A 16,826-nucleotide genomic window follows, 5' to 3' on the forward strand; every position below is an offset into this window, starting at 1 on the left:
TCGGAACACCATAAACCAAGGAGATAAATTCATTTTATGTATTTTAATAGGTGGAAATTAAAGGGATAGTTTGGATTTTTTGACATGAAGCTGTATGACGTCCTCATCAGCAGTGTAGTGCATCAACAGTGACTTATCCCCCACTTTGTCCCGTGAGCCGAGTCCTGGTCGAATTTCAGTGATGAAGAACGTAGTTGCGGTTAGTTGGTGGGGCCACTTAAGTAGAGTTTGGCTTCTCAAAACTATATGTGACATTTGCATGCCAAAAATGCCTTCTCAAAAAAAAATAAAGCAGACCTCACAATCGCTCGGCGTTACTTTCTCTCCCGTCATATTACTGTGTGCTGTCGCCTGTCCATTGTTGTGTATGTGTTCCAAAGCAGATGAAGAGTCATAATGTCGTATCTTCATCCATGCATGTAAGCACTGTGGAACACAGCGCACAGTGATATGACGGGAGAGAAAGTAACGGCGAGAGATTGTGAGGTCTGATTTTATTCGAGCAGGCTTTTTTGCCATGCAAATGTATTATTCTTTTGAACGCATATTGTTTTGAGAAGCCAAACTCATTACATAAGTGGCTCCACCAGATAACCGGAACTATGTCCCTCATCACTGAAATCCGACCAGAACTCAGCTCATGGGATGAAATGGTCTCTGTTGATGCACTACACTGCTGAGGTGGATGTCATACAACTTCATGTCAAAAAATCCAAACTATCCCTTTAAAGCCAGTTTTGTCTTCATTTAAAATCACGTTTACTCTACAGCAGTGGTCTCAAACTCAATTTCACTGGGGACCAGTGAAGGTAGAGTCTGGGTGAGGCTGGGCCGCATCAAGTATTGGGAGAAGGGCTGGGAATCTCAGGGTACCTCACGATACGATACAATTCACGATACATCCATGTGATAACACCCCTGTTAGTTCAATGTTGGTGTTTACTTGCCCCTGTAAGTATGGAAGTAACACTGAGCTTGCCCGGATGTTGCGGGATGCAGTTACACTACTCTTTGATGTGCAGTCGCGGGCCGCAAGATAAGATTTGGTGGGCCGCAAATGGCCCGCAGGCCGTGAGTTTGAGACCTCTGCTCTACAGTAAGCATTTATTTTGATACAAACTCACTCATGCAAAAGACTCCAGTCTCAGTAGTAAGGGATAACATCTCAAAATTTGCTTAGAATTAGCAAAATGGATGGACATGTTTGATAAGAATTTTAAGACCACTTGAAAAATTGCAAAAATTGACCTTTTGTCAATTCATTTTGTCTGTGGGATCTTAAGGAAGTTCTAAGTGAAGCTTCAAAATGCAAAAAGAAGAAATGGGAGTGAGACAAAAAATGTTTTTTTTATCAGTAATCAGTAAGTAATCAGTAATCAGTAATCAGTTTATTGCAAACAAGCATTCAAGTGAAATAGGCTGTTTATCAGCTGATCAAATATGTAAGACCACAGCCTTTAAAAGACAAAATCTTGGTAAAACTGTGGATTCAATGTCATTTTCAGTCAGGTTTTCACACTGTCATGATCTTTTGATGCCAAAGGAAAAAAGCTTTCTCTCTTAAATGTGGTCGGATTGCTGCATAATCAAGGCCTCTCGCAGTACGCCATTGCTGCTTAGGTCGGACACAGTAAGACAGTCTTTGAAACTTCTTCAAAGACTGAGGCTAATGGAACAAAAAAGTCAAAAATGTCACCTGCCCTGAGCTGGAGGATCCCATTGGCTGTCTGTCAAAGCACGGGACCGTCCTCAGCCCAAATGAAGGTTGTTACTGGTGCCGAGTGCAGTCCAGTAACATCTGTGAGAGAAGGTGTATAAGAACAAAAACATCTTCAAAGGCCCTCAAACACCACAAAAATTCCATTTGGAATTTGCACAAGCGCACCAAACATGGGACATTAAAAGGTGGAAGAACGTTTTGTTTTCTGATGAGAAAAGATGGAAGCTTGACGGTCATGATGGCTTCCAACGTTACTGGCATGACTAGGGGATCCCACTTGAGATGTTTTCCCACACGGCACAGTGGAGGGGGCACCATCATGATCTGGGCTGCTTTTTCCTTCAATGGAACAATGGAGCTTCAAGTTGTGCAGGGGCGTCAAACGACAGGCGGCTATATGGAGATGTTGCAGTGGATATCACTCATGACTGAAGGCTCTCGTCTGTGTGGTAATGACTGGCTTTTCAACAAGACACAATGCCCGCCTGACAAAGGACTTCGAGGGGAATAAGATCACTCTTTTGGAGCATCCTGCATGTTCCCCTGATCTAAATCCAACTGAGAACATTTCGGGATGGATGGCAAGTCGAGTTTACAAAAATGGACAGTCTTCACCACCAGCAACATTCCAACTGGCCTCCTGGAAATAAGAATGGTTCAGCTACACAATAGAGTGCTTTATTTGAGCATTTTATTTCTATATTAAGGGGGGTTCGGGTTTTTCAAGCTATGGTCATAAACTTTTGATCAGCTGATGTTCCAACAGTGCAAAATGTAAATTCTTGCAATTTTTCAACTGATTCTAAAATTCTGATCAGGAGTGTATCACAAACTGATTGAGTGTGTCATTTTTGCGAAACGGGGCTTAAGAGGTTAAAATGTAAACGAAGTCTGAAGTCTTTCGAGTCATCTTTTTCGAACAGTCATGACTCTCGATATGCCCACAATGCCTCAAATGAGTTTTCACGCAGCGTATGAAAATGTAAACAAAGCCAATGAAGTGGGGCTGTTGGGGGCACCTAGCTTCAAATTGCACTTTTAATGGGTAGACTTCCTCCCGGAGGTCAACGCCGCTCCTTCGAGAAATGTCAAGCTCATCAGATTGAAAATGGAAACGGTTCCTCTGTGTCCTATTTCCTCGCATTTGTTTTTGTGCTCATCTCTGCCGTCCATCTAATAGGCTTATGGAATTGTATAATGTAGTTGTCCTCCATATTGTCCTCCCCTCCCCACACACACAGTGCTTGGTGTTTGAGGACGCTCCCAACGGTGTGAGGGCGGCCCTGGCAGCAGGGATGCAGGTGGTGATGGTTCCAGACAAGAACCTTGATCCGGGTCTGACTCAGGAGGCCACACTACGGCTTTCGAGCTTGGAGGAGTTTGAACCGCAGCTCTTTGGCCTACCAGCATTTGAGTAAGCCTCGGGCTAACCCGAATGTGCCTGTTAACAACTTTTAGTAGAAAATGATCTATTTTACATATCACATTTTGCAATAAGAGTGACTGTTGTAATTACTAGATTAGATTCCGCTCCAGAACCCTCCCCTTCCCTCTTCAACTGCTATCTTTCACGGCACCATCCAGGTTTAAAGGGTCCCTGACATAATTCATCAGCTTTGCTTAAATACACTCAACAAAAATATAAACGCAACACTTTTGTTTTTGCTCCCATTTTTTTATGAGATGAACTGAAAGACTTAAAACTTTTTCAACATACACAATATCTCCATTTCTGTCAAATATTGTTCACAAATCTGTCTAAATCTGTGAGAGTGAGCACTTTTCCTTTGCTAAGATAATCCATCCCACCTCACAGGTGTGCCATATCAAGATGCTGATTAGGCACCATGATTAGTGCACAGGTGTGCCTTAGACTGCCCACAATAAAAGGTCACTCTGAAATGTGCAGTTTTATCACACAGCACAATGCCACAGATGTTGCAAGATTTGAGGGAGCGTGCAACTGGCATGCTGGCAGCAGGAATGTCAACCGGAGCTGTTGCTCGTGTATTGAATGTTCATTTCTCTACCATAAGCCGTCTACAAAGGCGTTTCAGAGAATTTGGCAGTACATCCATCACCTCATGTTGCAGCAGGATAATGCACGGCCCCAATGTGCAAGGATCTGTACGTCCCAGTTCTTCCATTGCCAGCATACTCATCGGACTTGTCACCCATTGAGCATGTTTGGGATGCTCTGGATCGGCGTATACGACAGCATGTACCAGTTCCCGCCAATATCCAGCCACTTCGCACAGCCACTGAAGAGGAGTGGACCAACATTCCACAGGCCACAATTGACAACCTCATCAACTCTATACAAAAGAAATGTGTTGCACTGCATGAGGCAAATGGTGGTCACACCAGATACTGACTGGTTTTCCAAGTCCCCAGACCCCCCAGACCCCCAATAAAACAAAACTGTACATTTCAGAGTGGCCTTTTATTGTGGGAAGTCTAAGGCACATCTGTGCACTAACCATGGTGTCTAATCAGCATCTTGATATGGCACACCTGTAAGGTGGGATGGATTATCTCAGCAAAGGAGAAGTGCTCACTATCACAGATTTAGACAGATTTGTGAACAATATTTGAGAGAAATGATGATATTGTGTATGTGGAAAAGTTTTACATCTTTTAAGGTCATCTCATAAAAAATGGGAGCAAAAACAAAAGTGTTGCCTTTATATTTTGGTTGAGTGAATGTTATATATTGGTTGTAACTGTAAATTAGCAAAAAAATACATTTATACTTGATGGTGTTGATGTACAAAAACTATAAAAAAAAAACACTTTATGCTCATTAAGAAGCCGATTTAAAACAATAATTGAAGGATAAGCAACTCTAGAGTAATTCACACTTACTATTCTGTGTTTTGAAGGTGACGAATCTTCATCTCCATGCCTTAAGGCTTAAGTCCATGTTCTGCAAGTTCTCCATTTTATCTTCAAATGTTTCTTCGTCCTCGAAAACTATTGACACATCACGCAAACCTTCGCTATAATCACTGTAAACATCCTCGGTCTCGTACACCGCCATGTTTGTGTAGCTGAGCATACTACTCGCACTACGTCACTTCCGGAAATGAGGCTGAGCTGTATGTAGAACATGATTACAAACAATATGTAATATTTTTAAGAAATGTTTATAAATTATGCCAGGGACCCTTTAAGCCCTCAATATGCCTCAAACACATTTAATGTATAAAATGTATAGGCACTCCCCACTAATAAATGAAAATGTAACATGATCCATGAACAGATGGAATCAGAGTTATGATGTTTCTAACATTTACACCAAAATTTTGCCTCGGTTTGCATATATTTTTTGGCGTATATTTTTAACGTACAATATGGTGCACGTCTTGTTGTGTTATTAACACACTGAGTGAGTCCAACTGTGTTCTTAATGTATTTTTATTATAAAATATCCTTGTTAGTAACCTGTTAGCTTGCTAACACATGGAAACAGTTGACTGTAGTTCTTTGGTAACTAACAACAGAGTTATGCCACAAGTAAAAAAAAATGTTAAAACACATTTTGTAGTTTTACAGTTATAGTTTCACATGCATAAAACCCTTCTAAATGCATATAAATGATGGCTGAAAGGGTTAAATGAACATTTAAGGTTACTTTTACCTTCACTGAAGGCCCGATGTGGCAGCGAGATTAACACAGACACCACCTTCCTGTTTTGCCATGAGTTATTTCTTGAATTCAATAGTGTTTCTCACCTTCTTTTTCAAAATGCTGGCACTTGCAGCTTTCTTTGTTTACATTTTGGGTTATTTTACAGCGTGATCAAAAGAAAAGCAGAGACTTGAGGTGAGAAACACTACGAGTTCAAGAAATAACTCATGGTAAAACAGGAAGGTGGTGCCCGTGTGTTTTCTCACTGCCACATTGTGTCTTTGGCAACAATCACGTCTTCAACGAAGGTAAAAGCAACCTTATATGTTCATTTTGTTACGGTTTGCTGGAGCTGTCAGAAGCTTGACCCCCAGTGTGCAGAGAAGAGCCGGCGGCGTGCAAACAAAAGATCTTTAATGATGTACGAACATGTACAAACAAAAGGCGACAGAGTGGAAAAGCTCTGTGAAAAATAACATGAGCGGAGGTACCAACAGGTAGGTGGACACTTATATATGTACAGACCCTTTCCAAAAAATTTGAATGTCATGGAAAAGTTGTGTAATTTCCATAATTCCATTCAAAAAGTTAAACTTTCATAGATTATAGATTCAGGGCCCACAATTTAAACGATTTCAAGTGTTAATTTGTTTATTTTTACGTAATTTGGGCTTCCAGCTCATAAAACCCACGAAAACAGGAATTCAAAAAATTAGAATACTGTTAAGAAATCACCATTTACTTATCAGTTTTTGCAGGAAAAAAAGAAAGAAATTAGGATCACATCAAATCAATCAAAATATGGTACTTTCAAAACGATATGTCAATCTTCAGTACTTGGTTGGGAATCCCTTTGCCTTAATCACTGCCTCGATGCGACGTGGCATTGAAGCAATCAGCCTGTGGCATTGCCTGGGAGTTATGTAAGCCCAGATTTGGTTGATGCTTGCTGTCAGCTCTTCTTTGTTGTTGGGTCTGGTGCCCCTCATTTTCCTCTTGAGAATACCCCATAGATTCTCAATGGGGTTTAGGTCCGGTGAGTTGGCTGGCCAGTCAAGCACTGTGATGGCATGGGCATCAAACCAGGTTTTGGTGCTTCTGGCGGTATGGGCAGGGGCCAGGTCCTGCTGGAAGATTAAATCTGCATCTCCACACAGATCCTCAGCAGAAGGAATCATGAAGTCCTCTAAAACATTCTGGTAGACTGTTGCGGTGACCTTGGATTTAAGAAAGCAGAGTTTACCAACACCTGCACCGGACATTGCACCCCAAATCATGACGGACTGTGGATATTTCACACTGGACCTCAGGCAGCTTGGGTTCTGTTCCTCACCCGTCTTCCTCCAAACCCTTGGACCTTGATTCCCAAATGAAAGGCACACTTTACTTTCATTGGAAAAGAGGACCTTGGACCACTGGCCAACAGTCCAGTCCTTCTTCTCCTTGGCCCAGTGGAGACGCTTCCTACTTTGGCTCAGGTTCAGAAGTGGCTTGACCCGAGGAACCCGACAGTTGTAGCCCATCTCCCGGATGCGTCTGAATGTGGTGGTTTTTGAAGCTGTGACTCCCGCCTCATTCCACTCTTTCTGGATCTCTGCCAGATTCTTGAATCTTCTCTGTTTGATAATCCGCTGAAGCCCACGGTCATCTCTTTTGCTGGTGCATCTTCTCCTGCCACATTTTGCCCTTCCTCTAGACTTTCCATTGATATGCTTGGACACAGCACTCTGTGAACAACCAGCCTCCTTAGCTATGAACGTTTGTGGCTTACCCATCCTATGGAGGGTATCAATGATGGTCTTCTGGCCAGCTGTCATGTCTGCAGTCTTCCCCATATTGAACCCAACTGAGACAATTGAACCAAACTGAAGCAATTTAATGACACCTGGGGAAGCCTGTGCAGGTGATTTGAGTTTAGTAGATGATTAGTGTGTGACACTCAGTTTAAAACATTCATGCCCTGCAAAATTTGGGCTGATTTCTTCACAGTATTCAAATTTTTTGAATTCCTGTTTTCGTGGGTTTAATGAGCTGGAAGCCCAAATTATGTAAAAATAAACAAATAAATACTTGAAATCGTTTAAATTGTGTTCCCTGAATCTATAATCTATGAAAGTTTAACTTTTTGAATGGAATTATGGAAATTAAACAACTTTTCCATGACATTCTAATTTTTTGGAAAGGGTCTGTGTGTGTGTGTATATATATATATATATATATATATATATATATATATACTGTAAGTTTCCCTTTTGTCTCACTGCAACTATGGTGCGTTCAAGAACTGCTGAACAAAGTGCGAAATCGCAGCGCTTTTAGGAAAACATTATTGGTGAAGCATAAAGACAAACAAAAAGACTGTGGGCTTTTTTAACAGTGAACCAATGGTATGCGGTATATTTTAGCAGTAACACTGTTATATTAACCAACGTTGTCGTGACATCTCCTGTTTTTTTAAACTGTTGGGGGGAGGCAGCCATATTTGCTGTTAACCTGAAGTGCACCGTTTGAGACAGTCGGGCAAGTCTGTCACACCAACTTTGAAGTCTTATTGAAAATCCAAAGACACAACCCCTGTCTTCAGTGTAATCCACTAAAGAAACTTCAATTTGTCCTGAGCCTTTCATCTTCTGTTGGTCTCCCCATCTCCACGCCAAGCAGGCTTTTACGGCCGAGACTGCACCAGGAGTTTCCAGGAGCAACGGCGCCCTTTGGGCTGGTGAAATAGAATTTTGCATCACTTCCCTTCGTCCTCAACCTTTAATCCTCAAGGAGGTCTAATCTTCTCAGCAGCTTCCCCCCACCCGCCATTCTGTGCGCTCACAAGAGTGTCACAGTAATTGTACATGTCCTTTACCATTTACTGCAAGCATGTGCACATGGCACCCAGTGCATGTGTAAGTAGCAAAATTGCATTTCTGTCCATGGTATGGCTTTTTATCTTTTTGGGGGAAATGTACTGAACTGTGCAAGCTGTAAGTTGTGAAAAGCACTAAAATAACTTGTCTGTGGGCATTCTCACCAAAATGACTTAATACCCCAAAATGATCCTTACATGCATACGTACCAAATAAATCAAGTCACTTCATAATCTTTGAGCATTTTTTATTTTGTGGTCTCCTTCATTTGATATCGTTTCATGTTATACGGTAAGGTGATCCTGGAATATTTTGACACTGAAGAAGACGCTCATTGTTGCATTTTCCAACAATGAAATTAAAGAATCTATAGCAGGGGTGTCCAAACAAGCGAAGGCCACATCGTGTAAAATGAAAGGACGCCACTTTGCCACTTTGATATTTTGTAAAGCAACACATGTAGATATGCTAAGAAGTTCTATACAGTATATTTCAAGAGCATCTCAGCTGTCTGATATCGTGAAAAAGCCTCTTCGTAGCAACTTCACTCTTGCTCTTTTTTCCCCATTTTTGTTGGGTTTTTTTTTCCCCAAAATATTTCAACCTTCTTAAATAATATTTGTAATATTATTATTATAATATTTAAAAATGTTATTGTTGTAAAATCATGTAATATTAGAACTTTTGCCCAAACACATTTTCCAAAACTTTATTTTGTTTTGTTTGATTCTCATTATATTACTTTTTAAACAAAAATAGATATAAGATACAGTAAAAATTTTTACGTTTAAACAATCAATTTCTGAAACCTCAAATTTGTTCCAATTTTGAATGGTTTTTTTTTTTAATTCACAGAAGTAGAAATAAAGCTACAGGGTCCAACTGTTGTACCGGCATTTTCTACTAAAGAGTAATATTTTAACACTAACCACTTTAGGCTGTAACACTCACTGACAAATGAAGAAGCCTTCATGTAAAAATGATTTGTGTTAATGGTGCATCTCATTGTTGTAACATTCTTAATTGTCACGCCATATAAGGAGAACCACTGTAAAAATGCATTTCCCTTAATGGCAGAAATGACAATATCACATCTGTCGTCATCATGAAGTTCGACAACAAGCAGTACAAAACAGTCCGGATTCAGAAACTGGCCATTACAGACCTGGACCTAAAGTCAATAAATTATTTACGTATCTGGTTGATCAGCTTTGGACACTGTCCATTACAGACCTGGACCTAAAGTTAATAAATTATTTACGTATCTGGTTGATCAGCTCAAGAAATCCGCCGACCAATTGCATGCAAGTTAAGCCATCCCATGTGATTCTACACTCCCAGTCGCATCTGTGCATTGCCACCCTAAATACAACAGAGACAGATGAAAGAAGAGAGACGCCAAAGTGAGTGACATGGAAGAACGAGTGAGAAAGGGTAGAAACAAATGATAGATACGGATAGAGGTCAGCGGGACGACTGAAAATTACAGAGAAAGAAGATAGATAATCAAAATATCATCCTAAGCCACGGGTGTCCAAAGTGTGGCCAAAGGGCCATAATAATTGCAGCCTGCTGCATATTCTATAAGTATCATTTAACAAAAAAAAAAAATCTGCAAAAAATGAAAAATCAGCTGTAATTTTACAAGAATAAAGTCAAAATATGAGGAGAAAAAAGTTGTAATTGAGTGAGGAAATAATTATAATTTTACAAGAATAACGTAATATAAGGAAAATAATGTCATTTTAGTAGCATAAAGTTTAAATATGAAAGAAAAATATGTATTTTTTAAAGTCATAATATGAGAAACAAAACAAAATAAAGTTATAATTTTGGGGGGAAAAATACAATTTTATGGGAATAAAGTCATAATACTATGAGAAGAAAATTTAAGAAGGTTATTTAAGACAAAAGAAATATTTGGGAAAAAAAAAACAGGAAAAAAGCAAAGACCGAAGTTTATACTAAAAATACACTTTTTCACCTATATCACAAAGCTGAGATGCTGTTTTTGTTCTTGAAATATACATAACTCCTTAGCATATCTACATGACAAAATATCAAAGTGGCAAAATTGCATCCTTTCATTTTTCACTATGTACAATATCTTTTTTTTTAATGACTATGAACGCTTACCTGGGTATACACCGGGGTATACGCTATGATGGTTTCCATCCGAGCGCACAAGCGTTGGTTTGTGTCAGCTCTTTTAAAAGTGGCCACAAGTGCAAATGCCCCCGCATCACCGTGTCTTGAAGACAGACGCTCCAAACGCCGCTCCTTCCTCTCAACAAAATTGGCATTCCGGCCCATCCCAGCCAATCAGTCGACTCTTTTATCCTCCACTTAATTCTGCCTGAGTGCAGGAAGGGCAGACTAGGGTTGTGGCGCGGTGCAGATAGCAGCCTGACATGTTTCCCAAGCCCTCGTCCTTGTCTGTGCCCAGGACTGATAGCCGGGATTGCTAGTGGGACGCATTCATCTTCAGCGTCAGGTTTTTATATCCGCGTTTTATCAGCGCTCACACACTCCTCTTACAGCCTAAGTCGAAAAAGCCCGGTCACCCCACGATATTGAGTGCATGACCTCTTCTTAAATAGGAATGTTCTTTTTTTTTTTTTTTACAGGGCTTTTTCTTTACAACATTTACGTTCTATCTGAAACATGCACTATTAAAAGATACCTTTTTTTGGAAGGTTTTTTTCTTCTACTTCTGGGACTTAAAGATTTAAAATATTCATCATCTTATCTATGATACTTACGAAAGCCGCCAAAGCAACTGGTGACTGAAGTCATGTAACTGTTTGCATCTCAGTTTTTATTTCAATGACTTTGGCAAAGCCATTTAGATATCACTCTTCTCTGCACCAAAAGAAAAGCTGAGGTTGTGCATATCTCCAGGCAACACGCTTTTGTTCAAATGACAAACTTCCTGGAAGAAGATGCACCAGAAGCTGCTTTCTATATAAAGTGCGCAGACCAGGAAGGGATTTTATGGAGATACGAATATCAAGGGCACATTTTCTGTTTTCAGATAAGACCACACTGTGCTTTCTGCACTCCCTGCAAGCATTGTCTTGAACAATGCAGATGAAATGAAAAGCACCGACAGCGGGTGGTCCATGTCAACCCCTGAATTCTCTTCGCATGCAAGCGTACTTGCACACATTGTTGGCCGAATGTTGTGCAACTCCGAAAGGGGGTGATTTCCTCTAGTTTTGAAGCCATTGCGGTAAATAGAGATGCCTTTGTATTGTCCCAAAGACTAGCTACTAGGGATGAGCGGGTACACCCATTATCTGTATCTGTATCCGTTCAACCGTATAAATGATCAGTAGCCGTATCCGTACTCGGAGCGGGCGGGGAATAAACTGGATGTGGGCGTGGTTTACCCGGAAATGGGTGGGGGCTGAAATCATTATTTGAAGTCTGAATTTGGCACCAATTGATCAGAAGTTGCTATATTTTTGGTTTATTTAAAAACCATTTACAGAACAGCCTCAAAATTGAGATTGAAATTAGGTTTTTGATCGCAAAAGTAAAAGAACCACTTACAGAACAGATTTTTTTAATGACGTTTTTTACATTTTTTAATGATCTGTGTAAAGTTGGTGGTTCATGCAAACATCCAGTGATGGCAAACAGGGAAATAATCTGTCAGCCACTGTATTTTTCTCAAAAGCACATCGTTCAGTACTACAAGAAATGTTTTCCAACTGACTTAGAAAATTAGCCAAATTAGTAGCATGCAGATGAAAAAAAACACAGGCAGTGACCGATGCAACATGAGCCGTTTACCGCTGTGTCTTGTCAAATGCACGGCGCACGTAACGAAGCAAGTCTACCAACTAATTTTAAATACATTACAAACCGATAAGCAGCACCAATGCCTCAAGCCACCACCAAAAGGTAACGCTACATATCGGAGCTGTTGCGTGTGTCTCACCTTATTTCTTCTGAGGCATTTTTAGGACAAATAACTGAGAAACATTTTGAGACAAAAGAGAAACTAACTCAAATGAGCCTCATATGAGAATCTCAGAATTGTCTTTTGAGCTGTAGAAGAGAAAGCTTTGAGCGGTAACATCATCCTCTGGGTGCTGCTGTGTTTGGAAAAGTGTAGGTGTTCCTTTTTATCTTGCTATGCGAAATCAATGCACCCGGAAGGAAGTTCCGGTTATGCTTAAAAGGACCAAAATACGGCAAAATAGTGTAAGTATTACATGTTATCATGAATGTACCTGTTACTACATGGTTACAGCATGGATATAAAACCATAAAACCTTGTTGGCGGTTTTTGGAGGTGTTTTGCGGTCTTTGTAGGCGACATAGGTGTATCCCATTACATGCAGTAATGAGCTGTCTCTTTTTATCTGTTTTTATGATGATGGGCAAAGTTCCAAAAAAGTGCAGTTTTCCTTGAAGAAGTGTTAATTTGATGATTTTGAAGCCGTTATTTTTGCATGTATGCAATTTACATCCAGTGTTTTTTTTAAAATTTAATTTACTTTATCTGTAGTACATTATGTTAAATGTCAGGATGAGGGTGCAGGTTGTTATGCATACAGTAATCCCTCATTTATCGCAGGAATTGTTTGCAGACCCGACCGTGATAAGTGATTATCCGCCATGTGGGATTCCTTATTTATAAATGGAATATTTTCATAGTTATAGAGCAGACAATACGATCTTCTATAACACCCATATAGTCACCATTACACTCCTATTACCGGTGGCGGTTCTGGCTTGAATGACACCCTGGGTGGACTGATGCCTTGGCGCCCCCTCCCAAACACAAAGTCACAGCCAGATTTTCTTCACAATATTTGAAAGTGATGATATACAGGTAGGTCCATACCTTTATCTTGGCTCATTTGTCCGCTTCTTCTTCCCTCTTTGTTCTAAATTGTGCACCCCATGGCTTGGACTTTCTCTTTTCTATGTTTTGCTGACACAAATTAAAAGACACTTAATCGTCATCCCCCGGTCGACTAGTAGTCAAGGCTAAACCGACTCATATTGACTCGCAATTTTCTGGGCCATCACAAAAGAAGACCCAGACACAAGTCAGACCTACTTGGACTCCCGTAAGTTCTATTTCTTTAATTTAATGTTCACATTATAGTTTTGGGTGCAAATACTAGCCTGCTGTTAACGTTAGCATGCTAGCTTGCTGTTGTCGAGTGAACGAAAGTGTAATCCCCTTCTCATTTGTGTGTACGGCAGCAAGCTAGCTTCATTGTAAACCTATAGTCATGTAAGAAGTAACATTTATTGTGCAAATGTGTTGTGGTTTAATGTTTTTATCTTTCTGTCAGAAAACAATTGTGCACAAACGCGAAGCCTGCAACATGCAATCTTTATGTTGAACTCTTTCGCATTATGCACCTTAATTTTTACAATTTTTGCACACTTATATGTATATTTAACCTGTAAATAACGTGCAGTGTCAAGGACTATAGTGAGCTGTGTGTTTCGATTAAAAAATGGTCACCACTATAATAATAATAATAATATAATAAAATGATAATATAATAATAAAATATGTTTTATTAAAAAAAAAAAAGACATGGCAATTATTTTAAAAGGCCGATGGTATTTTCATTCACAACGTGTCTTGAACCCACAAGCCTTGGGTCCAAAGAGACTGAGCGACTCATGGCTTTATTGCTATTACAAAAATGACCCCATCAAACATTCATAATACAGTGTGCTTTTTAATTTCAGCCTGTACGGGTCTGTTGAATTTTTAATGGGAGCCATCGACTCCTGACTTAATTTTTAATCACATCTATATGGATTCGATCTTCCTTTCCATACATATGATACTGATGTCATTTTTGTCCAACTGGCAGGGAAATAGCTTTGTGTGATAAAATAGGACTTTTAATCCCAAAACCTGAAATCTGGTGTTCGGCACCACCTTGGAGCCACAGTGCTTTGAATTTAAAGAGGTAGGCTTGGTGAATACTTCATTGATCCTGAGAGAAATTACTGAGCAAATATGATTGTAAAACATGAATTATGCATTGTGAATGAGACAACTAGATCACCATGCTGTACAATCCTGGAGTTCTTGAATCCATTGTCTGATGAACCTGAACACATCATCAATGACGTTTCCTGAGGTCAAAGGGTGTTTTGGGTCTCGCAACGTCAGACACCCTCATCCAGGTGACACAATGTGTTCAGGTGGCAAGCTTTCGCAGCTTTCTCGGTGATGTTCTCGATGGCTCTGGTCCTTGCTGCTCCTGTAATGCCCGGTGCACTGAGGGAGTGAGTGCCCCACAGATCCTCTGCACCCTACTTTAACGGGCCAGCCCTGCTTTCCACAGCTAATGATCATAAGGTTGTATTTAGTTCCCTTCCTCTCATGAGCTTCTCCCAAGTGGTCCACCCACACCATGGTTTAGCTCCATGATGACATTCTTGGTATTCTCTGAGACCAGGAGGATATCCGGCCTTAGAGTTGTGCTAAGGGGAATCTGGAGGAAACTGAGCTGCTTCTCCAGATCCACTGAGAGCCGTCAATCCCGGGATGTTGCCAGCATCTTTGCAGACCTTGCTTTTCTGTCCTGTCCTTGGCTGTTCATCTGCCCTGTCAAAGGTCCTTGTGCAGGTTCTGTTGCGCACCCGGATACAGTTGCTAATCACCTTGCTGATGGCTTCTGCAATGGGTTTCAGCATTTGGTTGTCACGCTAGGTGTAACAGCCTTCTCCGAGTGCTCTTGGGCAGGAGATCAGCATGTGCTCCAACGTTCCCCAGTGGGCAGTTTGGGCTGTCCACTTTAAAGAGGTTAACTGGGCTTGACACTGTCGTACACTGTCTGAACCAGGAAGGTGATGCGGTTGTGGTTCAGTTTGAGCCAGAGGTCGGACTTAGTGACTTTCTGGTTGTAAGACAGCACCACACTTCCGGTTGCCACATTGCCGCGGCCGTAAGTTCCGGGTGAAAATGTCACTTCTCCTCCCTGCCACTGCTGCTTATAAACGTGGCCGACGTGCTTCAATTGTTTACTAGTGCTACAGTGACTGACCGAAAATACAGCACCTATACCACTGCCTTTTGCCTCCTGAGGAACGTCAGCTCCTGTAGGATTTTGTGGATCTTCACTGCTCTTATGCGTTCATGGTGTAAGTGGAACAGGGAGGTCTCTTCTACTGTGCACCAACCTTCTCCTGGGCAAGTCTGACGATTATGGTCATCATTGCCTGCAATTTCCATTACACCGCTCCTATCCTAAAAGTCGGGAGTCCATCATGTTTCCACTCTAGCCAGTAGCTTCAAGATCTAATTGGATCAATTGGACTGCACTGGGGCACCACTGGGACACCAACTATTGTTCTTTGGTGGGTGAATCAGTCAGAATTTGTAAAATACCAAGGTACCACCTCTAAACCGGTCACAATCTACAGCAAGGTGGTACAAAATTATCTTCAAATATATTGTCAATGCTGTCAGATATTATTTGACAGTGACTGACATTTAATCAAAATGCTTGCAGTCATATCATCTACATCAGTCCTACAACAACACTGTACGTGTTGCAGTTGGCAATATCCATTCACTTATGAAAAAATTGAAGAGGCAGCAGGAATGTGATTGTCAGTCTTTAAGCTAGTGGAATAATTGGTCACAATTTGCTGTAAAGATGCAAAAATAGGACCAACGTTGTTTATTTGGGGCTACTATAGAACTATTCATGCGTGATGCATATGATGTTGCGAGGCTCCGGCCACGGTTTGAGCACTATTGGCATCTGGGAAGGTGTCAACCCGAAGATAGACACTTGTATCGACCAGGCTGGCCCCTGGAGCACAGATGTGCTGCTCAGTTTGTGGTTAGACTGATAGAGAGCTCCATGGGGCCTTTTAGGAGCACTCAGCAAAGAGATGATAAGACCAGTTAAAAGCAAGGATAAGTGGCAGCTCTCTGAGGGAGGTGGAATGAGGCATGAGTCATTGATGGTTGCTTTAAAGTAAGGATATGCAAAAAGGAGGGTTCCTGCTGTTAAATAGGCAAACACACTTGCTTCTTACTTTCAGGAATGATCTCTCTTAGCGTAAAGAAGAGCCCTAATGATTTTGAATGTGCACGAGGTGGACATACGATGGCCAAGAAGTATAATTTACAGAATATGAAGCACAAAGTCTGATTTTTTTTTTTTTGAAACTGTATTTTTTGAAGACGGCTTCCAGAGTGGTATAGTCTGAAAACGCCGGCTTGTCCTTTCCATGTAGACAGCTAATCCGCTGTTTTACAGAAACTATGACGTTACTGCCCCATCGCCGTCACGTGACCAGAAGTGAGCTGTGACGACAAGCCAACATAATATCTCAATATTTCAACAGACATGACTCACCACAGTCGACATTCTCCTGAAAATGTTGTTGTGTTGTCCTCCAAAATGGCTCGTACAAGTAATTCCACTTTGTCGTAAGTCCAGATGAGCCTTGGAAACAGGAAGATGGACTCGCGTTCTTTCTTCTGTACTTTGGTGTGTCACGTGGTTCCGAAAAAATATTGTAGCAGAGAGTAGATCTCCTTCCGTAATCCATGGATCTCCTTCTTGATCTGAAATCTCTTTTGAAATTTGCGTTAGCTCCTTCTTCATCT

The 16,826-nt window shown here is 40.9% G+C and overlaps 1 protein-coding gene across 6 annotated transcripts in view; it reads left to right on the forward strand.

Annotated features, from left to right (window-relative positions):
- pudp (pseudouridine 5'-phosphatase) overlaps positions 1–16,826 on the forward strand; it is a 68,484-nt gene that overhangs the window by 19,622 nt on the left and 32,036 nt on the right. For 5 of the 6 annotated variants that reach the window (XR_008572198.1, XR_008572196.1, XM_054783982.1 and 2 more), the window contains exon 4: positions 2,962–3,134. Coding sequence is in view for 4 of the 6 variants with exons in the window: in XM_054783982.1 (XP_054639957.1) it covers positions 2,962–3,134 (173 nt within the window). In the remaining 2 variants the exon portion in view is untranslated. Of the gene's footprint in view, positions 1–2,961; positions 3,483–16,826 lie in introns of those variants that run through there. The other variant, XM_054784000.1, reaches the window with a different exon arrangement.

Source organism: Dunckerocampus dactyliophorus, chromosome 1, assembly GCF_027744805.1.
Source record: "Dunckerocampus dactyliophorus isolate RoL2022-P2 chromosome 1, RoL_Ddac_1.1, whole genome shotgun sequence".
Classification (NCBI taxonomy): domain Eukaryota; kingdom Metazoa; phylum Chordata; class Actinopteri; order Syngnathiformes; family Syngnathidae; genus Dunckerocampus; species Dunckerocampus dactyliophorus.